This window comes from Lepisma saccharinum, chromosome 17 (assembly GCF_977018435.1).
Source record: "Lepisma saccharinum chromosome 17, izLepSacc3.1, whole genome shotgun sequence".
NCBI classification, from domain to species: Eukaryota; Metazoa; Arthropoda; class Insecta; order Zygentoma; family Lepismatidae; genus Lepisma; species Lepisma saccharinum.
In genome coordinates, this window is record NC_139245.1 from 46180112 (window position 1) to 46203573 (window position 23462).

General features: G+C 38.6%; 1 protein-coding gene across 5 annotated transcripts in view; it reads right to left on the reverse strand.

Moving 5' to 3' along the window:
- The window catches only part of ninaC (STKc_myosinIII_N_like and MYSc_Myo21 domain-containing protein ninaC), a 266558-nt gene that overhangs the window by 91793 nt on the left and 151303 nt on the right, over positions 1–23462 (reverse strand). For all 5 annotated transcript variants that reach the window (XM_083139403.1, XM_083139402.1, XM_083139401.1 and 2 more), the window contains one exon: positions 20697–20872. In XM_083139403.1, the coding sequence (XP_082995529.1) occupies positions 20697–20872 (176 nt within the window). The remainder of the gene's footprint in view (positions 1–20696; positions 20873–23462) is intronic.

Consider the following 23462-nt stretch of genomic DNA (forward strand, 5'->3'; position numbering starts at 1 on the left):
CCTAACTCGCCCAATCTACTCGAATGTTGCAAGGGGTAAGAACATCAAACCTAACTGGCATAAATTAATTACGAAAGCATCCAGAAATCGGAGATAGAGCCAAGATTATGACGGTAGTGAACGAAAATCAATCACTGTGATCTGCTCACTCAACATAGGTAGCGAATACAGAAGCCTCAGCTATTGAGACCAGCTGAATAGCTTCAATATTTTTTTTATTTTTTAACAAATTTATGTGCTATTTTGGTATGAAATTGCATACAACAATAAAACAGATTGTTTTCTTTTTACAAGAATCATTAACGAGACCTTTTAAAAATTGATACAAGAACGAGAAACCAGGCCTATTTTATTGTATGACTTATTCGAACATATCGAAGGGTGGTGACCTGATCAGGTCATATATTTAGATTATCATAATTTCAACGTTAGTCCATTGGTGGGAACTGTGAGCACGTGCAACTTGGTTGTATACATTCAGGATAAAATTCATTTTGTGAGTGTTCATAACCTTACTATATATATCAAGAATCGAAACGAGAACGAGATGCATGGGTATTTATAAATCGAGACGAGAACGAGACAGACCTGCGCGGGCGCGCCCAGACGTAGTATTTTTTTTGTGGGTGGGGGAGAACAAACATTTTTTTTTCAGAGGAACATACAACACTTTCCCAAGAAGGGCAATGCCTTATTTTCAATTATTTGAAAAAGGAGTACCTTTTATTTTACTTTTCACGTAAAAAGCATAATGAATAGAATTAAATTTATCAATACTCGTTTTCCGGAGGGGAGGAGGAGCAAATGCAGTCCTTGCCCCCACTGGTTACGCCCATGCCTCCTCGTATCAGTACAACTCAAAACATAACACAAAAAAACACTATGGGAAAGAAAACTGAAAAAAAAATGATGGACGATTTGCGTACATGCATCTTAGTGGGCAACTGTACCATAAAATTCTGACACTACACGTAACAGCACGTAACGTTAAAGTTATATTTGTTCGCTTAAACTGTCCCTCAATTGAAAAACAACACGTAATGTGTACAAAAATTAATATAGATGTTTGTATTTGCAAGTTCACGTTAGGCACACATTTTAATAGGTAACGAACTAGCAATGACAGAGACAAATGCAAGTCGCCTGTGTTTGATCTAGGTACCGGCTTCGTGTCACGTACATAACAACAACAGCAACTCCTACGCCACAGAACTTGATATGATTTGTAACTTACCCCGAGTTGCCTCAGGCCAGAATCGTTTCCAAAGCCACATGGAAAGCGCTCCACAATCCGCAGCGACGCAACTACCACGAAATTTCTTCCAGCGATTTTTCGGGAAACGCACCGACGGCTCCGCACTTGAAGTTACGTAACTTACCTGAAGATGGTGCCACGGTCAACGACGCGCGTCCCGTTGACCTACAGCTACATTCACTGAAGTGAAATAACGTTGACCATTGCACACTGCTGCGGGATTCCACACAGCGCATGCGCTCTTTAACTCACGTTATTTCTCTTCCCATGAAAACAACGAACACGATTCCACTCCATTGTTCATCATCACGAAGTTTGTCCGAGGTAAGAAAACAAAAAATGTTCGAAAGGGTAGTACGATTGTGTACGTAACATGACAGCAAATTAGACTTTTCCTTTTTCGTTAGTTTCATTTTTTTTCCACATTATTTCTCCATCTTTCTTTCACGTACCCATGCTCTGCACTTTTCCTTCGTCTTTTTTCCTTTTTTAAGAAGAAATTACGTTCGCTAACACATCATTGTTACAAACATACATTGTTGTGGATTCTAAGTTGATTCCCATGTTCTCCTACAAACGCAACTGTTCCTGGAAGGGAAGGATTAGATGATACTGACATAGACTTTCACATTTTTAATAATAATGGGTGCTCTTTAAGAGCAAATTTATCAAATTAATCTCTCTCTCTCTCTTTATCAGTGACGGCGCCAGCCTAAAATAAGTGGGGTGCTAGATATTTCGGAGTCAAATTCTCGGAGGGGGGCTAACTAATATCGTCTAAACGGGAATTATGTAATACATTACTACAATATAATTTTACTAGTGACATATTTTACAGTCAAATTCAAAGATAAGTTAACGAGATGTTATGTTGCATTTTGTTCCATAGGCACGAATCATTTGTGCCAAATAAAATGCAATAATTGCATTGCTCTATTTTCATAAGCCGTTATCGAGAGGAATAATATAACATACTTAGTATTCATATAAACAGTAAACAAAATTCACTATAAAAACTACACTCATTATCAACTCTCTGGATATACACGTGTAGTATACATACTACACGTAACTCTCTATGTAAAGAGTGCGAGCACTTTTTTGTTCAAATAAGAAAATAACCATAGCAAGAAACTTCGATAAGAAATGTCTGTTTTTATGAGCAGTTACTACCCTGTTTAAATCTAAAGAATTTGCAAGTTCTTTCTCAAAGGACAGAGAGCACTCAACCTCCCGTTACCAATTCGATTACAAACGGTAACACTTGATTTGCCGCAAGTAGCCGTTGATGGGGGTTTGCACAATTCAATATCACGAAGCTTATAAAGTTCGTAAAAGGCAATTTTCAATATTTCAACCATTGTAAGCAGCTGCTGAAGGGTCTTTATTCTGAGATCCTTTTTGCCTCCGCGAGTCCGTTTTCCATAACTCTAAACTGTCCAAATCACAACAGTAGGGAGCGGCGAAAGATTGTAGCTTCTCGTGCTTCAGAAAAGCGAAATTAACTTAATATAGTAGATATAGGCGTCAAATAAACAATACCACCCTTGAATAGAAAGTATGTTAATTATATCATTTTCTATGTCATGATGAAATATCTTACTTTTTCTTCTTCAACGACTGGAATTCAGAATTTCGGGCTAAGAATGGGAAGGATGAGAGTTAAATAAGGTCACTTAGGAGGTGCCACTCTGAAGGAACAAACATATTGTCACTACAAATTCAATTCCACTACGAAACAAATACATTGACATAAAAGCAATGAATATAGTTGCAACTCTTGCACTGGGCAAGATTTGTGAAAATAACAACTAAATATGCTGACCAAGGCAGAAATTTATTTTATTATAAAACATAAACTAAACGTAACGTTTCAACCTTCTAGCAAGGTCTTCTTCAGACTCTGTACCAAGTACAAATGTTAACATTTGTAACATTTGTTAACATTTGTAACATTTGTAACATTTGTTAACATTTGTAACATTTGTAACATTTGTTAACATTTGTACTTGGTACATAATCTGAAGAAGACCTTGCTAGAAGGTTGAAACGTTACGTTTCGTTTATGTTTTATAATAAAATAAATTTCTGCCTTGGTCAGCATATTTAGTTGTTATATCATGGAAACAAGACTTAATGGTGTTATAATTGTGAAAATAACTGATGAAGATTTTAATTTTATTTCAGACTATATTATACATAAATACTGAACAGAATTGGATCAATAGTTTTAGTTGTGTGCTTAAAAGATGGATTCTTCTCCACGGAATCAAGTTTGGCCACTATTGTGGTACTGCAGCAATTATTTCCTAATTTCACAAATAATAATTAATTAGCATGTGTAACTAGGACTGGGAGGAAGAAAATTGTCCAAGCCTGCTGATATTCGGACCGTATTTTAATGTTTACTTGATAGACTTTGTATTTTGGTCTATTATATGCATAGAGGGTAATCGGGACGAGATCTACAGCTTCTAGTAGAATCCGATTCACGTAAAGAAATGTTACATCCACCGGAGATCGAACCCGGGACCCCTTGATATAAGGGCAGCAATTTTATCACTCGACTATGGGGATGTTATGAGGTTAATTTTAATCTTTCCAATGTTTGGCATTTAGGAAGTACGTAGTTTGTGTATTCTTTGTTTCTTTAACTTCGTATTTCTCCCTCTCCATAATTTGCAGTGATAAGGATAGGAAGGCTTGTGTTGCTGCAGCCATAAACCTTCGGGTTTAAGAATGATGGAGAGTTAATTACTTCAGAATAGATACAATGATGAAACCGATAAGAGAATATCTCTAACTACGATCATGCAATTGTCGGTACTCAAAGGAGGAACTGATAAACAGAAAGGAAATATAACGCTTCTTTAGATTTTGAACGTCGTCCTACTTATAAAAATTAATTTGTCACTCCTGTTAGACCTGTTCCGAAATATAGTGATACGATTTAATTATAGAGGCTAATAATTGTACACATTTAGCTGTATATGCCAACAACAATCAAATAACAATCTCACAGCTGAATACGTCCATCTTCCAGGCAAGCATCAGATTTCGTAGCAAGTTTGGCGACTCATGATTGGCCAATTACTTATTAACGAATGACCAGTGGCCCATTGATTTCAGAGCACATCGTAATAAAGTAATTGCGATTTAACCGAACAAGAAAATGTACTTGAACAACATACTTGCCCCAATGGAAGTTTTATAATGGAAAATATAAATTTTACTTTTAAGTTTTCGGTGGAAATGCGTCTACCGTACTACAAAAATCTAGGGGGGCTACAGGGGGCTGAGGCTAGGTTTGGGGGCTTCAGCCCTCCCTGTTGCGCCGTCTGTGCTCTCTCTCTGACACACACTAAACAAAACACACTCAAAAACAAAGTAGCAGTTGGATAACATCGTTCGTCCTTCATATGTCTCCTTTGTTTTGTATTTTTTACAATTATTCGGCATTGTAAAGAGTGGAAGTATTCACAAAATTTTTGTGCACGTGAAATGATTTAATCCCTATTTAAACAGCATCTTAACCATTTGGAGGGCTTTATTTTCTAAATACTTTAGAACTTATCCATTAGAAAAAGAATGCACATTTTTTTTTCACAAGAAGGCCTGTGTTTGCATCATACGTCATCAGCGGTGGGTCATGAATCGCAAAACTATATCAGCATCACAGTCGTAACTGTGTGTTGAATAGGCTGAAATTGACATAGTTCGAACTTAATATTGTTAGTGTAGATATGTGTGGATAAAGTATTGCAATTGGTAATATCGTGTTCTCTCTAGGCTATATATTTATACAGTTAATGGAGTGGCTAGAACTAGACCAATACTTTATTATTATGAACACTATTTTAACTTTAGTAAACTGGAGAGCTATTATTATTTTTCCCACCTTTAGAGCTTTTAAGTTATATATCAATTCTTAATATTAATGTTAATTTTGCTTCGATAGTTAGAAGTGTTCACCGTGTTCACTTTCAACAATAAATATGCAGCTGTGCAAATAAATCATGTCTCTTGTTATAACTGTTCGGCTACGTTAAAGGATTAGCTCTTTCGAATATATTTGGTCATATTTTCTTTTTAAATTTGCGGCCCTTCTCAAAACCATTTGACCTTTGTAGATCAAGGTCTGGAGATGAACCTCTTCTAAGCTCCCACTTAATTGTATATTTGTTTTTAGTGTAGCGTTTCTTCCGCTTATGGCTAATCGCGACTATGAAGGCGAGTGAGGGAGTCGGATTCCACCCCTGCCTTAGTCGGGACTCGAACCCGGGAACTTCGGTTACGAGATCGAAAATCGTCCATTTGATGCGTCTGGCCACCGAGTCGTTGTATTCATTGGAGAACTTTCAGACCGACTTCAGAAATAAAACGTTTCATACAGTAGTCACACGAAGTTTCGGTTCTCGTCTGCGCCCTTTTCTCAATAGTGTCCATCGTGTCCACTAGGTCTGTTTGTCGAGCGTGTACAGTGGGATGCATAAGTATTATGAAGCAAATTGTTCATTACGATGTTTATTCTTTGTTTTACACAATGAGAGTTTCAAAAATCGAAACAAAACGTCAAACAACCTTTGGACCGCCATACGTAAAAATTCTGGCCCTTAAAAACATGTAGGATGGCATATAAAAATGAATGAATATAGTCATGGACAATTTGTCGAGCAATACTTGTGCATCCCACTGTACAGTGAATGGCTTTTTAGACTGCAGGTGCCCATGTAGATCGTAATTTCAATGTGAAACCCTGTGTCGCCTGTCGCTTTGGTCTGAAAGCTCCCTTAAAAGTACGCCACTGTGATGGCGACTCGAGAGAGCGTCTTAACTTGAGTTTAAGTCCACTTTATGCACAGATAGGCCAACTGGGACAACCACTATGTGCCTCCACCGGGTTTCGAACCGAAGCCCCGTGATTACACGGCGACGAAGTCAGTGCACCGTCAGCGAGGCTACTCGTGCCTGCAATTGCTGTAGTTTCCAGCTTGCTCCGCGGCGTGGCGCTGTTGCCATTCGAGAAGAGTGCATTAACATCTGAACGCTTTCACGCGGTTCCCTCCTTTTTTTTATCCAAATGGACAGCAAAAATATCACGTATAAGAAAGAATTGGCGAGTCTCGGTACCTGTTTTAAATACCACTCGTTGTAGACATAAAAATAGTGAAGACGAGTTGCAGTTTCTCCTTCAGTCACGTTTTCTAGAGCGTGTCACTAAGTTTTGGGGATAAAAAAAAATAAGCCGTTAAGAAAGCAGTGTGATATATGAGACTCCGTTTTCGAAGATAACGACATGAGCTGTGGAGACGGATTCTTTTCAATTATGGTCATTACTTTCTAGCTCGGACCCGCCAGGATATTTTTATCATAAGTTTGATATTTTATTCATACGGTAACTTTCGTTTTTCCTTTCCTTCCTATTTTTTTAAATTGTAGAAATGCGCACCATGTTTTCTTTCCCTCGATTTTCAAACAATACAAACATTAAAGTGACTTTCCTGCACGTTGCGGAAGTTTCGAGCAAGAAAATGGGAAGTTTTGGTAAACTGAATATGGATACCGGATGGAACGCTCCTTAAGTGAATGTTGCATATTACAATTCGCTAGAGAGGTACTCATAAGACTGCATATGCTTAATGATGAGATGCCCCACAAGTTTCAGAAGTTCACACATGCCCAGGTAGCGACTCGAACCCGGGAACTTCGAAAGTCGACCCTTAATGCGTAACTGCACCGCATCACCAGGGAACATACGTGTATGAAGCTGAAATCAGTTATATTTTTGTATTATCTTACGCATCGTGGCATGTAGAATCGAAAAATTAAGTTTTTATTTTCCATGTTTGTTAGGTTTTAGCTCACATTTTACATATTTTAGTTATTTACATATTACAGTAAAACCTCGTTAGTCCGGACTAATGGGGGGGATAAGTTGACTGGTTTAACGAAAGTCCGGATTAACTTAAATAATCTAAAAGAACAGTAGAAAGTGCATTAAAACTCCGTTTATAACAACAAAACACGTATATTATGGTGTATTTAAAGGCACAGGCCTAAATACACTATACAGTACAATAAAATGTAAAACCGTTAAGTTAAGGAGCAGTAAGACGAATGTGATTGTTGACTTATAGCCACATTTGAAACCTTGCATTCTGCTTTTTTATCCTTTTTGCCTTTTGCCTGTCCGGATTAAGCGAAGTCCAGCTTATCGGGGCTCGGATTAACGAGGTTTTACTGTATTTTAGTTATTTTTACATATTATTTCCATACTTCAGAACATTTCTCAACATATACTCCATATTCGCGCAATAACTACATGTCGCCTTGTGACCGAAAGAGTTGAGCGAATTTCTTGCTAATAACTGGCAAAGTCAGAAGTGACGTCGCAAGTTGCTAACCCCACCCTTGCCACTAGTTGCGTGCCCAGAAGCAACGATTTTCTAGCACGCCACACGTACGGACTTCGCTTCTGTTCAAGACAGTCTCAGTAATAGTTACAATGCCGAGTCTGTATTTTATGTAGCTTGTCTAGTGTCTTATATTATTAAAAAGGTAAATTTTAAGTCCATATTTAACTCCATAATTTGGTGAAAATAACTACACATTTCTACTACATATAAATCCGTTCCCTGCTCATCACATTCACAGAGTGCTATAACATATCTATCTGGTATCAGGTTCGAACCATGGAAGGTATGGTTGTTGTGTGTGTGTCTTAACAAAAAATATTAATAAAGTAAATTTGTTGGAGTGGGTACAAAATGCAGACATGAATAGGATTTTAAAAAAAAGAAGTTATATGCAGCATCGTGGTAATAACAGATGTGTGTCTGCTTTCTGTTTCGTTTCTTACGATGCTTTTCTGCCTCTTGAGTTTATTGTGGCGATGAGTATGAATGGAATAACGGAACGAACATGTGTTAACCAGGGTTTGAACTTGAGACTTCTGGCTTTGTAGCGCGTTATACGCTCCGTCACGGAGGGCGAATGCAGAACGTCTGGTCAATTCATGAGATTAGTAACCTCAGCTAACAAGTTTTCCGACTCAGTGGCGTACCTAAGGGGAGTGGGTGGGTGGGGGTTATAACCAGGGTTGTTAAAGGTACAGGAATTTTAAATAAATTCAATTCCGGTCCAGGAGAGCAAGCATAAATGGGTTCTGGACCGTAAAGAACCTTTTTGTCTGTAAAGTATTTCAATTCTGTCCAGGAACCTTTCTTCCGGATCAATTTAAATACGGTCCAGGAACCTTCTTTTCGGTTGAATTTACATTCGGTCCAGGAACCTTTTTTCCTGCTGAATTTAAATACAGTCCAGGAACTTTTTTTCCGGATCACTTCAAATAGGGTCCAAATGAAACAATGTGCTACTTGGACCGAATTTAAATTGTGCGAGAAAAAAAGTTCCGGTCCTGCAGCGGAACCCAATAGAACCCTTTAGAATTTAATGAGTTCCTGGACCGTTAAAAACTCTGGTTATAACCCCTTCCCCTTTGGCCTAAATAAAGTCAACGGCAGGAAAAGATGGCAAAATGAGGGCCGATTACTCAAAAAAGTATACGTAACCTCTCCCCTTTCGAAAATCCTGGGCACGCCACTCACCGGGGTCTCTCGTTAATGGATCCTTGAGGGCAACCCAGAGATACAAACACGACCGGAAGTTCTGCTGACATCAAAATAAAACCTAAAATTAAAATATTACTCTTCAGAAAGCAATGGTTACCGAGTGACGTCATTTAACATGTTCATTAAATATTCACACCCGGTCGCACCTGTATAAATCTACCTTGTATTGTGTTGTGCGGTTTCCCGTATTGCATTTTGAACAGGACCACAGAAGAAGCTGCATCCGGTCTCCTCGTTGATGCATTTTATGATCCACTGTGGTAATACATCAAGTTCTATCTCGGTCCAGTGAACTGCATTCTCATATAAAACGTCCTGTGCTAAATTTATGGACATGTACAAGTCCTCATTTGCACATACGTGAGTTACTTAAAACCAGAAATACGTATCAAGTACTGAAGACATCGAATGCATGGTTGTACTCAGAACAATGTTCTATGCAAGTGGCGTAGCAACATATCGCGAGGCCCTGGGCAAATCTCAATGTTAATCGATACAAAATCTTACGTCAGCAAATTATTATATTTAAATAATAATAATAATAAAGTACTGACGAAATTGATATTTAATACTTTCATTCACCCTAAAACTGTCTTTCTCAGTTTTCCGGGGGCTGAAATGTGAGGAAGGAAGAACTACTAATATTATCCATGCCCTCCTTCAGTTGAAAAAAACAAAAACGAAAGCATTTAATGCCTCACGCCTTGCTTCGTAGCAGTTGGAGGTGCTTTATTGTTAACATATTAAAATCGGGAATGCAAGGTCAATAGAAAGAAGAAAGGACAAGACAGTCTTTTTTTTTATTCAATAAAATAAAAAATGGGAAAAAAATGTCCAAGCAAGTTATCGTGAATTTTTTCGTAAATGTTTCACATTAGAAATACGACAATAATTTTTACTTTTTTCGAGATCCTTAGGCTTAGTACCCGCTCAACTGTATGTTACGCCCCTGATTTGACGTATTCGTTCAAATTATAGCGTTTAACTAGAATTTAAAGTCAGATAAGAACAGAATACTTTAATTTTATTGCCCACAAAATTTACCCTTTTCCAAATTTTTTTTCTCACTTCTATTATTACATTTTTCGAATCAAGTTCATGAGACGCGAGGCCCCTTCAGGTGCGAGGCGCCAGGCAGTAGCCCACTTCGCCAACCCCTTACTACACCACTGGTTCTAACATAGCGAATTCAGAAAAGTTTACGAATACCAAAGTAGAATTGGTGCGTAAAGTAATACTGTTTTTCAATAATCTTACATTCAACAGTTAGGAAGATTTCCTCATTAGCAGTTGAGTGTTTTTTTTCTTTTTGGTGACAATATACGTTGCATGTGGCGCCTTGGTCGAGTAGCAACTTTCTGGACAGTGGACATGGACGCTGCTTTGTGAGTGCTTCGTCAGTTTCATTTAATTATTATTCATCCTCATCGCCATGATTAGCCTGATGTAAAATAATAAAATTACAAATACAATAACGTAATTGAATGTTCCTTTACTTAGATGTGTACAGGATTTCTTAGCCCTAATTTTTACTTAATTCTCTTTGCAATTAGCCAAAAGGATCAGGAAAGCGAAGTAAAAAAAACAATCAATCATTAATTCTCGCAACTATTTTCCATCTTCCTGAGCAAGAGCATTTAAAGAATTTGACTTTAAAACGTTGAGCAAAAAAGAAAAAGCAGCGCCCAGTAACTTTTGTACATTCTCAGTGTTACGTGATGAACTGATGCTCGCAAACACCATTTATATAATTTCCATAATCGGGGCACGATATCCGTCATTGTATACTTTCGCTTGCATTGTATACAGCAGTACAAATTATATTCTAACATTATTGCGAAATACCGCTTTTAAATGAACCAACAGGAAAATTACTAAATATTAATATTGAGGAATGGTACAGAGACTAACGTAAACTAACTCCATGGGGCAACAACTTTCTTAAGGCTGGGGTCTGCCCATAGGCTTAACATGGCGGGGGCAAAGGAGCACTTACTCCCCAAGAATTTACATACTTTTTTAAAATTTACAACTTAATGGTACTACTTTTGTTAACCACCTCGGACCTGAGAAACAAAGTAATTTGTAATTTTTATGATTTTGCAAATTTAACAGGTATTTAGCAAAATAGTTATGGACGCAATTATTATGGGATAGGAAACTTTTTGGTTCTGCACCACCACCCCCAAAAGATAGATCCCAAGTTATACCCATGTCTCTACCAGGAAATTACAATTATAAAACAAACCGCACCCAATGTTTTCAAAATCCGGCGCTATGACGACAGATCCACCTTTATGGATTGCCCCTAAACTTCGAACTATTATACATGAGCTAATGCATGACCATCTTTATTCCAAGGAATAATAACTTGGAGCAGTTATTTCAGACTTCTCATGTACCTATGTGATCATCATCATCGTGGCCAATGCAGTTCCCGGGATTCGTAGCCCATGATTGGGAATGTGCCAAAAATGAAGATTGCCACCACTGTCACTAAACCTGTCTGGCGAGAGTGGCAGACGAAGGAAAGTCAGCCTCTGCAGTGAAATGAAGATTGCTTCCCTTCCAAGTCTCTATGCAAGCAAAGTCGTTAATATTTATAAGATATAACGCTTCAGAGTTCATCAACCTCTATTACAAAAAAACAAAACAAAATATAAGCGTTTAAGGTCGACTGGTACGACATCTACAACCGCTTCATCGTAGGAACGCTGTCAATTGCTAGTAAAATTCAACTCCTTGGATTTAACGTGAGTGAGCCTTTCAATAAAGCTCGGGTCGAAATTTTCTACAGAGTTCACTGCTCGAATTTTACTTTATTTTCTGCACTTGCATAGTTTACTGAATTGGAAAATCCTAGGGGCGTGCCGGTCCGTACGGCAAGGAGACAATTGCTCCCTAGGTTTCATTTCAGGATATGAATTTGAGCTTCTCTAAAGTAATAGAACTAGGGATCTAAACTTCAGTGGGAACCTCAATATTAAAAAAATACCGACCAGAAATGCATAATGCAGTAAATGCAATTTAGAATAGTTTTTTGTGTTTCAAATTCTACCTTGGGCACGTAAACGATCACTCCATAACATAATTTATAAAACAAAGTTTTTTCTTTAAATATTTACCCTATGGAATTCACTTTGAAGCACTTCATTCCATTTAACCGTGCATTAGCGCAGTGGCGGCGCCAGAATTCCTGGTGTGGGGGGAACATGCATTTTAATATTCACATAGTTAGTGTGTAGGCTCCTACGTAGCCAAATGGTTTGTGCTCTCGCCTTTGGTGCAAGCGTTCCCGGTTTCGATTTCCGGTGGGGCCCCCAAAATTTCCGCGTTGACCCAGCGTCGTGAGGACACTGGGGCTGTTCATTGTCAAACTTTTCCGGTGGCCGCGCCACCCTTGTTGTGTCCCTAAAGAATTTCGTTCGTCATTTGGTTGAGTACATTAGAGAGCGATGGGATGGCTATTGAAACGTTACTTTCAATGAAGGTAACAATTTCTCGTGTAAATCGATAATAAAAATGGGTTTAGCAAAGCTTTAAGATTATGTAGCAAGTCATAAGTTTCCGAAAATTACATTCTCCTGAACCTAAGAATTAATATACTAAAGCGCAACGGCAGGGTTGCGCAAACGGGCTAAATAAAGAGCACTAAACTTGACGTCATTTAAGTCGTCCCTATAGCTGCCATGGGTTGATAATAACATAACCCACAGCTCTACAGCACCTTGAAGGGCCTTGGCTTACCTACCGACTGCTGGTCTCCCTCCCACACTGTTCCGCCGTCACCTGTTATAGCGTGGAGGTCTCAGACCAGTGTTGGGGTGACGGGTGATCAGCCCGACGAACCATGGGTTGATAATACAAAAATTTAAATGTTTACACTACTTTTTATGTTGTTTTTTTTCTGGTTGCGAGTATGTGTAATTCAACGGCACGAATAGGAATCGGAGAAACTCCCAAAATTGTAAAGAAAGAATGTATTAAGTGCGTAAGCGCATGATATTTATTAATATACATAACATTATATTAACATAATATTAACGTATGTTTTCATTGTATTAAGCAGACATTTTCCCCTCGTATTTTCGCCCTTTGTTTTTTGTTTTTTTTTGGGCAACAACAATTTTAAAATTATAATACATGTAAATAAGAAGCCCTAGTGGTTACGAGACATGAAGCAGAAGATAATAGTTATTACATATAATATTTTATTCATGTTAAATGTGTGTATATAAAACAAAGGACCATATTTACTAGCCACGTGGAAAAGTATGTTATCCCGTGGAATCACAACAATAAAGCACTTAAAATGTGAAAACTGCAAATGACGTTAACAAGTCCTGTGTAAATTTTAAGGCTTTTTTGAGTTCCGATATATTTAATGTTGTTGACGATCGTCTTATTAAAATTCTTAGTTTCACAGCATTGATTATTTATCTATCATGTTCCGGCATAATTTCTGAGGTTAAGATGAAATTAAACTTGCAATGTAATGTAATAGCAGTACGTTCAGAATCAAATTCCCCATGTATTTAAATGGGAGAACAAATGCCCATCAAAATCGTTGGGACACAACAGGGGTGCTGCCACCTACAATAGTTTGCTTTGACCAGGCCCATTGGAAACCTACTTGAAAAGAAGAAGTAGCGTGCTCCGATCTCGAAACCAGAAAACAGCGGTGACTGGATTCGATGCGCCACCCAATGAAAAAGCCGTTCTGGCAAGCCTTGACCCTTAGAGGGCTGTTGAGCATGGAGTTTTTAGTTTCTAGTTATTGTGTGATCGAAGTAAGGATTCATTATCCAAATATACGAAGTTGGGTCCCACGTGCTGTGCTGCCCCGGGCCTCACTGATAAGCAGCTAGGCTTCTGTAAAGGAACTGAGAATGGTTGCAAGGAGCGTTGCATAACCCAGTCATCGAATCCCACTCCCAATTGTTGTCTTTTGCGTTGTCTTTCGGGGGCTATGTCCACTTCCGAGCGGACGATGGGTACCCCAGTTCCCAAAATCACATCGCGGAACATAATGTGCTTTAACGAGCGTCATTACATTACCAATGCACAGCAACTTGGAAGGCAGCTCTCCACTCCAGTGACTCTCATTCCGTGCAGGAATCGCTTCGTCTCGTCCCAATTGCCTTCTGAACAGAGATCCGCCTCGCATCAAAGTACAACGTCCGTGGTTTCAACCCTTTTCTTGTGTGCCGCCTCCCTATCAGAGATAAGATTCTGGGCTGTGTGCGTCATGCAAATATTTTGTAAACGGATAAACAAGTATATATTTTTTCTTGTTATTGAACGCGTTCATGATCCTTGAAGAACAGTGGTCCCGCACGATTTACCAAGTAGTGAAAATATAAATAAAAACGTCCTGGTTTTCGTTCCCACGGAAATTCGGGCCATCGACCGTCAACAGCTGTGACGTCACGGGTTTCTACGTTAAAAATTTTGACTAAAGTGTAAAGCAACCCATATTTTGTATGCAGTGTTTATTTTTTGGCGGTGCGCGACCTTACATCGTTGCGTTAATTCGTTATTCAGACAACGGAAAATACAACAGTAGGCAAATTGACCATTACAATGCTCACATTTTGTGAGATGCACAAATATTGCTCAGGAAATTGTGCACGACTACTTTTACATCCTGCGTAGTCATAGGCGTGCGCAGACCCTCTGATTAGGGGGGGGGCAAAAGACTTGATTAAAGTTTAGTCGGGAAAGAAAAACTAATTTCATCTCACTGTTTTAGTTTTATTGCATTTATATATAATTAATTGCGATAACATAGAGGCAAGATAACTGACGAATAAAGTAAGTGAGAGTGTTAATAACAAGAAATTTGTCAGACAACGAAGCGGGATAGTTCAGTTACATAGGAAACAATGAACCCCCTTCCCTCGTTGTTACTTTGAACTTTCATCTTACTTCATTTTCTTTAAGATTGTAATATTGTTTAATAAGGGCGATAAGATTCCTCTTCACTAAATTTCTAGGTGAAAGTATAATATAGCGGCATGAACGTCTGGAAAGGGGGAAAAAATTCTATTATAAGGGGTAATATGCCTCGTTTACCCTCTGGAAAAATACACTGCTTGCCCCTCTGTGAAAAAAATCTGCGGACCTCTATGCTAATTAGAGAGGCAATTGCCCCTCCCCCATTGCCCCCCCCCCGTGCACACGCCTATGTGCGTAGTTTCAAAAACTATTTGCCCTTTCGTTTCAATTCTTGAAGTTCTGTGTATATCTATCTGTGCACGATCAAATGAAACACGAACAATTCCTTGAATGCCATACTTAAGGGAATTGACGTCAGAGTACACGCCATGTTTTTTACTCGCATTCGTGGTTACTGTCCAAGAATTTCTAAATAGGAATTGGTGCACAGAAAGCTATTTTTTTTTCTGTTCTGTTGAAAAGAGAAAGACGCGGAAAGTGAAAACAAGTGTTCCGACTTGCGAGAAAGGTTAGGAGGAGCGGTGGAACATTCTCGTCTGTATATATTTATGCAACAGAGAATAGTGTATATTTCTACAGCAGTGATTATAAAATATATTTGATAACGAACCGTAAAATGTAATATTTCGTGTTGATTTTAAATTGTAGTTTAGATAAACAAAATTAAAAACTACTACCATAGTGAACACTAGTTTCATTTTCTGTACTACTACGTATGTATGTGTGGAAACGAGATTTTATGAAATTATCTTGTCTTTGTGTTCACATTGTTTTTCTGGTGTCTCAGCTTATATTTAGACTATAATACCGAGAAAATACATAAACATTACACTTCTTTCGAGTTTTTAATATAGCCTACGTCTTCCTTTGGAAAGAATATCAAAATCTACGTTAAGGCTAATCGCTAGTCTATTTATTTTCGTTCCGTACACACTGCCACCTTTTGGTAAAATGTGAACTTGTCAAAATTTTCTTTGATTGTATGGGTCCAATTTCAGACCTTTTAAGATTTCCGATAAGAACGCTGTTCAACGACTTTCAATTGTCGATTTTTGTTGAGTCATGGATACTCTTGTTCAATGACAATTTGATCGTGTACAGTGGGATCCATGAGTATTACCGTGCAAATTGCCCATCACCATGTTCGATGTTCGTGCACTTTATTTGACCCAATAAGAGCTTCAAGAATTAAAATAAAACTCAAAACAAGCTGTTGACAACTTCTGCACCAGCATACATAAAAATCCATCGCTTAAAAACACATAGGATGTAAGAGAAAATAGTCATGGACAATTTGCACGGCAATACTCATGGATCGCACTGTACAGACGGCTTAAAACAAATGCAATAAACATGGTGATGGACAATTTGCTTGGTAATACTGTGCTCGTTTCCATAAAAAACACAAAATGAGGAACGAAAATAGCGGTGGACAATTTGCCTATACTGTTATCTTTGCGTCTGATTGCGAGTAGCCTGCAGAGGTTGATTTCAAATCAAACTTTAAAAAACAACAACATTGGAACCTCATTTCAATACTTCTTTTGATCGTACGTGCACGCGTAAAAGCAAAGTGAAAATTTAGGGTGATCCAGTTTTACACTTTCTCCTGGACAATTAATTCAACGATCGAGGCTGGTGGAAAGTTCGAGGCGCGGGAACGAGTCGATATCAAAACCGAGTGGCCGGCCAGCGAAGCTAATCAGGCGGATTCATTTGCATCGAAACGTCCCACGACTTTTCCCCTACTCCTTGCCATTGGCATTGTGAGGTGCTTTTTGCCCCTGACCTTTCTCAACATAAACAAAAACCGGAGGCAGAGAGAAATCGCAATTTGTCTTTCGCTTTTTTCTTGTGCGGTTTTTGCTCGGGCAAACTGGAAGTAGCGAGAAAAGGCTGATCTGACCTTAAACTCGAAATTGCGGCCAGTAACCACCGGACTTCAATGTTACCAGCTCCTGGTTGGTCGGTGACTGGAAAGTTATGAAGGAGTTGCACGCTAGCCACTTCTGTTCTTGATCCTGGTTTAGAATTATCAAAAATACATCGAGCAGATGAGAGAATATCCAGCACAACCGTTTTTCATTGTTTATTTATTTTTTTATTTTTTACATTTCAAGTTAGTGTACTGAAATGATTGATTGATTTAGTTTATTTTACTTCGCGTTTTGTGCCGCTTGGCTAATTTGCGAAGATGGGGATGAGTGATGAAATTGATGAATGGACATTCACAAACAACCAAGCACGAGCGGGATTCGAACCCGAGACCCTTGGCGTCGCAGCGCGTTGTGCTAACCACTTTTTTTTATATATATATTTAAAGAAATACCCCCTAGACGGAGGTATCCCCCACCATTCACACTTTTACACTTTTCAATTGCTACAGTTTCTCAGTTTCTTATCATCTGGACAAACACAAATACCCATGCCTTACCCGGGACTCGAACCCGGAACCCCTGGCGTTGTAGCGCGCTCTGCTAACCACTCCGCCACGAAGGTCGACGACCACTCGGCCACAGGGTTCGGCTGTACTGAAATGGATAGTCATTCTATTTAGTTATTAACTTGCACACAACTTGTTCAAGAAAGCTTTTAAGAGTTAGGCGGATGAGGAAATTTAGTTGCAAAATTTATGTTGTGTGATTTCTCACGTAAAAATCTGAATTTTTGAATTTTGAAAATCTCGAAACCATTTATTCCTTCGATTAAATAGTAACATATTAAAACATACTCTGGTTCTTGTGTTTTACATTCAATTTGACTGATTGATTGTTTTGGCTTATTTCACTTCGCTTTTCTGCCACTTTTGGCTAATCGCGAACTTGAGGCATGAGAACACCCATGCCCATGCCTGGATTCGAACCCGGAACCCCTGGTTACACTCAATTTTTTTTCGATCTAACGCAGTTTTTACTTTAGTTACCCTGTTCGAATACAAACTGCAGTTTATTTATGTTATTAACAATACAAATAACAACATTTCTGTTTCTTTATACATTGAAATGAACGGTGCTTATTTCCATTGGGATCGATGTATAGATTCGAACCCCCTCCCATGGACAGCCTCCTCCCGCCGGTACAAAACAACGGTGTGCATACTGTAGAAACGAGCAAACATTAAGTATGACGTCACGCTTTAGAAGCTTCAGTGCTTGCGCTAACAAACTGCTAAACGAGCGTAAGCGGAAAGTTTATTCCCGTAGAGACATAAGATCTCTAACGTAACAACAGCTGTTAAAAGAAAAGAAGTACATTATAAACAAACAGAGATACCCAATTACCTCAAGTAATTGTTGTTGTGCAATAGCAAGTAGTTCTGGAATAGTAAATCCACGCATCGTGGTATGTTATCTCATTAAATTAATGTAAGTAGTTCAAATATTTCCGCTAAATCTTTAAATTATGTTTACGCAATTGATGAGCTCGCTTGCTATATTTATAATGAAATAAATACTCTGTTAAAATAAAAGTATTAAAGAGGTCTCGGTCTCCGATTGGCCTCCTCTGAAGACTCGAAATATGTAGTATAAACAACACCCACGTTTTTCTGATTGCCGCTACGTTTTGAAGCTACGAACCCTCGAAAAAAAAAATTATTCTGAATATGCATTCAATTACGAATCTCCCGTCGGATCTCAATTGTCAATGAATCAATTTTGTAATTACTATAAAGAAAATATATTATGATTTATCTACCTATAAATAATCAAGTACATATTATCTTGGTATGTGTGAAGAAGTCGCAAGTTGGTTTAGGTAAACATTTTTAACAGTGTACCAAAGTCTCGAACGAGGCCGTGGGCCTCCCCCATGGCGCGCTGTGGTAAGTTCGTCGCCTTGCGATGAAGGTGTCCCGCGTTCAATACCCGGTGGAGGCACATAGTGGTTCGGATCCTACTTTAAACTGAATTTCATCTCAATTAGCCTACGTATCTGTGCATAAAGTGGACTTTAAAAGAAACTTTAAAACTCTAACGAGACTTGAACACACTGCGTCTCGTTGCGATTTTACAAAGATATGTCGTAAATGTAATTCCGACCCTCTTCCCCAGAAAGCTTTTCACCCCCCCCCCCCCACCCCCTTTGCACTCATTTCTGTCTGGTGTCCTTAACGATCTTCACTGAAATTGCCAGGATTAACCTTTAACTAGGCAATACTCATGATTCTACTGTTTTTTCGTTGTTGTTTTGCTCCGAACTTACGAGGTTCTACGCTTGTCTTTCCGATGATGACCTACAACGCATTGTTCTACTAACTTCCTCTGTTCAAAAGTCTCTTGAACATGGCTGTGGATAATATATGTGGTCCTGCAAAACGATGAACGAGGCCATGGAAGTAATTACAGGAGCGTCCCACTTGTGGTTATACCACGTGATTGCAGTTCATTAAATTACTTCAGTTTTAAAGTTTCTCTTAAAGAAGAAATATTCTCACTTACCGAAATGAAATGGGTACATTTCAGGTCAGTCAAACATTGCTGAAGCTGAACACGTCAAAAGTCAGTTATAAAATATTAGCTTATCGAAAATATGTCCAGGTACCCTCGTAATACAGTTGTTTCAAAACCTGTTGAAGTAATCTAAGGGATAGTTTTGCAATTTGTCTGATTATTACATTTGTATCTATGGGAGTGAAAGTTCGTAATTAGTTTAGTTTACATATAACCTGCTGTACATACACACGCTGATATTCCTTTACTATATCTAACTTGTCTTCCGAAAAGAGATATAGGTTAAGGATTTTAGAATACGAAATTCTTCTAACAATATTCTCCAGATAGAACATAAGGTTTTTTTATTGTGTTCTCCTTTTTTTTGCTTTGGACTTCTTAATTAAAGTAAGTTGCCTCTTGCTTGCATTAATATTCTCATTTTCCGTGTGATCGTAAATGCCTTTTCATAGGCTTGAATTACTGTTAGATTATTTACGTTCAGTGTTCTTAGCATCCACGTATTTCGAATAGGTTAGGCTGGTATGTTTGTTGCATTAGTATGTGTACGCTTTCTGTCCTTGCTTGATGTAAAAATTTTAATACGAAAACTGATTTAAAAAGATTGAAACCTACAATCAAACCAGTCAAGTTTGTGCAGCCAAATATTTACCGGATTTCTAGAACATTAAACATTTATTCAAATTGCACACGGGAATTGAGTTTCCAAAGTTGGAAAGTTTATTTAATACGAAATCCCAATCTTACAAGCTCTTTCCTTAACCTTCTGTACGTAAACTTTTACAAAATTGTCTTGCATGCATAACTTGAATTGTAAGTATTTATTCCACATCAATTCAATAGCAATTATATATTAACGATGATAATTATTATGAACTTAGAGAAAGTTTCAATTGTATGCTAAAAGTTTTATCTCTATCCCTTTTTTCCCTTGGTAATTTGGAAAATAAAGGTACATTATGCGAACGGTAAAGATTGGATTTTGTTTTTATCAATATTATTTACGTATTTTCTAAAGCCACATAACATTTGAAATGCTCTTTATGTGATAGTAACGTTCTGAGCGAATAAGAAAGGACGATTCAGTCAGAACAATAAATATTATACTCTTATAATACACTTTGTTAAATATTGTAAATGGACTATACTTGACTAATCCTGTGACGTCAAGGAAGCTGGTGTGAGGCCCGTATATAAGTATCTCTAAGGCCATGATTGGCCTGGTTTTTCCTAGACTGGAACGAAGCAAAAGTTAAAAAATAGAAAATGGCCGTGTGCATGTCACGTCTCGCTATTGCACAACCGTATTAAGTAACTTCTGTTTCGTATCAATGGTTAGCGTTAATCGGAGCAATGCAGACGTGCTGGGAGACAGAAGGGTTTGGAAACAGCGTCGCTTACCTCCATGACGAACCACAGCTGGTCCTCTTCGTTGGTCGGTCCCTTCTTAAGGAAGAGGCCGTAGAAGGCAGGGATGTTGGGGTGGATGCTGAGGTCTTTGAGCACGAGGAATTCCTCTTCGATTTCCTCCACATTGTCGGCGACATTCTCCAATATTTTCACTGCCACGCGTTGACCTAGAATGAAAAAAAAAGTTTAAATTTGATATTTTCCTTCCATTTGATTTTGATAATAGATAACATGATGAAATTGATGAATGGACTCACAAACATCCATGCCCAGGCCAAGATTCGAACCCGGGACCCCTGGCGTCGTAGCGCGATGTGCTAAGCACTCCGCCACGGGGCCCAGCATTTTTTCCCTTCCATTACATGCACAATGAAATGATACAAGATAATAGCATGGCACTAACGGGGGTTAAGGCAAAGAGTGACAGTTTCACAACAGGCATGCATTTATTTAAATATCATCGGAATGGGGACTGCTACTGAGAAAAGGCCAAGATAGTATACATTTCTCCCCATGTTGCATGTGGAAGCGGTTTTTAAAGTTATTAAGCTAGATACGATAAAAAATATAATGAAATTATCTACAGGGTGGCTCAATAAGTCACTTAACACCCCCAGTACAACGCCACTGCGGCATGGAACGTGAAAATGGCGATGACCAATCGTTATCAGGCCAAGGGGGAACCACATTGACGTCACCCGCATGGTCGGCAGCCATCTTGATGCCCGCCATCTTGAATTCAACTTCAGAAATTTAAATGGCCGTAGTGGCCTTGTACTCGGGGTGTTAAGTGACTTATTGAGCCATAACATTGTGGTATTGTTAACTCTGCAACAATTAAAGTTAGGTGAAAACAAATGTCACAGTTGTTTTCCTGGTGAAATTCTAGCCCATTTTGATATGTCGCACGACCCCCTTCCCATTTAAATTTCTGAAGTTGAATTCAAGATGGCGTACATCAAGATGGCTGCCGACCATGCGGGTGACGTCAATGTGGTTCCCCCTTGGCCTGATAACGATTGGTCATCGCCATTTTCACGTTCCAAGCCGCAGTGGCGTTGTACTGGGGGTGTTAAGTGACTTATTGAGCCACCCTGTATAGACTCCCGTGTATTCCTTGTGGACAAACAACTTCAAGTTAGGCTAATAAAATGGAAATTTCGACTTTTCCTAACACAAACAAAATCATCAACCTGTCCTCTTTTTGTCGTGTTTTTCAACGCCAATGGAAGTTTGGTATTCCAAAGAGAACAAGTAAAATAATAGTCCCATAAGCACAATGCTACGACCCCCTCCTCCTCCTACGACCATCCAGCGCACAGACTTCTCTTTCTCCAGCTCGCCGCGTGGAAAGATCGGTGGGAGAGAGGCGGTTTCAGGTCCTCCCGTTTGGATGGACACAAACTGTTCCTCCTGCCCTTAAAATCAAACAAGCGGGATACATTGGCATCATATTTATGTGTCATCAGAAGAAGAAAAAGTGTTAAGGAAGGGAGAAAAGGGGAGATGAAATAAGTGTTCGAGAATGAGAGGAAGGAAATGGAGATAGAAAGAAAGATGGAGGGAGAAAAATAGAAGAGAGAGAGAGAGAGAGAGAGAGAGAGATTGTGTGAGAGAGAAAAAAATAGAAATAAAAAGCGAGAGAAAGGCGGCAATAATTATATATAATTAGAGAGAGAGAGAGCAGGAGCCTATGTTTCAGGCTAGCTTGGCTATCTGCGAAGCTTAAAGCCTAGAAAGTAAAATAATGAAGAGAAATCTCTGATAAACTGTGTGAATTAATCTTATTTGAAAAGAAGATAATGGCGATTCTGAAGTTGGCAACCTGAATTCTTAGGAGTTGGCAACCTGAATTCTTAGGAGTTGGCAACCTGAATTCTTAGAAGTTGACAACATGAATTTTTATAAGTTTGCAACCTGACTACCGTTGGGATGGCAACGTGGCTTTCTTGAAGACGTCAAGAATGAGTCTACTAAGAGTCTTCTCCCTTCCTCCATAGCCTAGGACCAGGTGTCATAGTGAGCTAGTCCAGGTCTTAGGTTCAGCATACGCCACTAGAGAGAGAGAGAGAGAGAGAGAGAGAGAGAGAGAGAGAGAGAGAGAGAGTGAGAGTGAGAGAGCAAGGGTGTCCGCAAGGGGGAGAAGTTCATGTAATTCGAATGGTGAAACTGTAACGCTAGAAGTTTTCGGGACAGAAAATTTTCGAAATTTCCCGATGTAGTAAAAATCTGGAATTCTACACACTCTTTCCCCCTCGAGTGATTGTTTTTGCACTTCTGGAATAAAAGCGGTTGTATTTCAAGAAAGTTCAGACACTTTTATAATGCAGAAAAAACTAAGAATTAACCATTTTTAAGTCACGTCGTTTGAAATATAAGTGGTATCTGTGCATTGTGAAAAGTACAAGAAGACAAAGAACTAATCATCAGCAAAGTGATAGATATTTATAGAAAGGAAGCACACTTGTCAACAACGCCCAAGTATTTTCAATTCAATTTTATGATTCGTAAAATAATAATATTAATAACAATAATAATATTAACAACAGTATTAAAAAATAAAATACAAAGTATCTTACCCTGCTCCACCCTGACAAAAAAATCCTATGGGCGTCCTTGGGGGGAGGAGAGAGAGAGAGAAGTGTTGAATCAACCTTCACGGACGACAATGTCATAGGTATCAAATTGTAACAGTAATAAAAACAACACTAATATTTTTAACTTGCCCTTTGACTCTGATGTGTAATTAAATGTAAA